Source organism: Passer montanus, unplaced genomic scaffold (genome assembly GCF_014805655.1).
Source record: "Passer montanus isolate IOZ18808 unplaced genomic scaffold, ASM1480565v1 scaffold10045, whole genome shotgun sequence".
NCBI classification, from domain to species: Eukaryota; Metazoa; Chordata; class Aves; order Passeriformes; family Passeridae; genus Passer; species Passer montanus.
In genome coordinates, this window is record NW_024356556.1 from 1 (window position 1) to 356 (window position 356).

At 64.3% G+C, this 356-nt stretch overlaps 1 protein-coding gene across 1 annotated transcript; it reads right to left on the bottom strand.

Annotated features, from left to right (window-relative positions):
- Positions 1 to 6: 6 nt before the first annotated feature.
- LOC120504807 (bromodomain-containing protein 2-like) lies at positions 7 to 350 on the bottom strand (the record flags this gene model as incomplete). Its single annotated transcript, XM_039714676.1, has 1 exon — positions 7 to 350. A coding segment is annotated over one exon (344 nt), but the record flags the coding sequence as incomplete, so codon positions are not given.
- Between the last annotated feature and the right edge of the window lie 6 nt (positions 351 to 356).

Sequence of the window (356 nt, forward strand, 5' to 3'; positions counted from 1 at the left end):
GGATGCTTGATGATCTCGTGGTAGTCGTGCAGCCCCAGCGCCGACGCGTCGACGGGTTTGTAGAAGGGCCAGGCGTAGGCGGCGTGCTTTTTGGACAGCAGCTCCTTCAGGATGCCGTTGCAGTACTTGAGCTGCTCGGAAAGTTTCCCTTTCTTGGACGTCTGGTGCTGCTGCGAGTCGGGGAGGTCCTTGCGGGGCGGTTTGATGGGCCGGCCGCTCTCGCGGCGCGCCGGGATCTTGGCGGCTTTGGGGTTGTCGCCGATGGAAGGGGAGGACTCGCCGCCGCTCGTGGCGATGATGGCCGTGGTGGTGGGCGTGGTGGTGTCGGCTTTCCGCTTGACGCCTTTTTTCTGGGG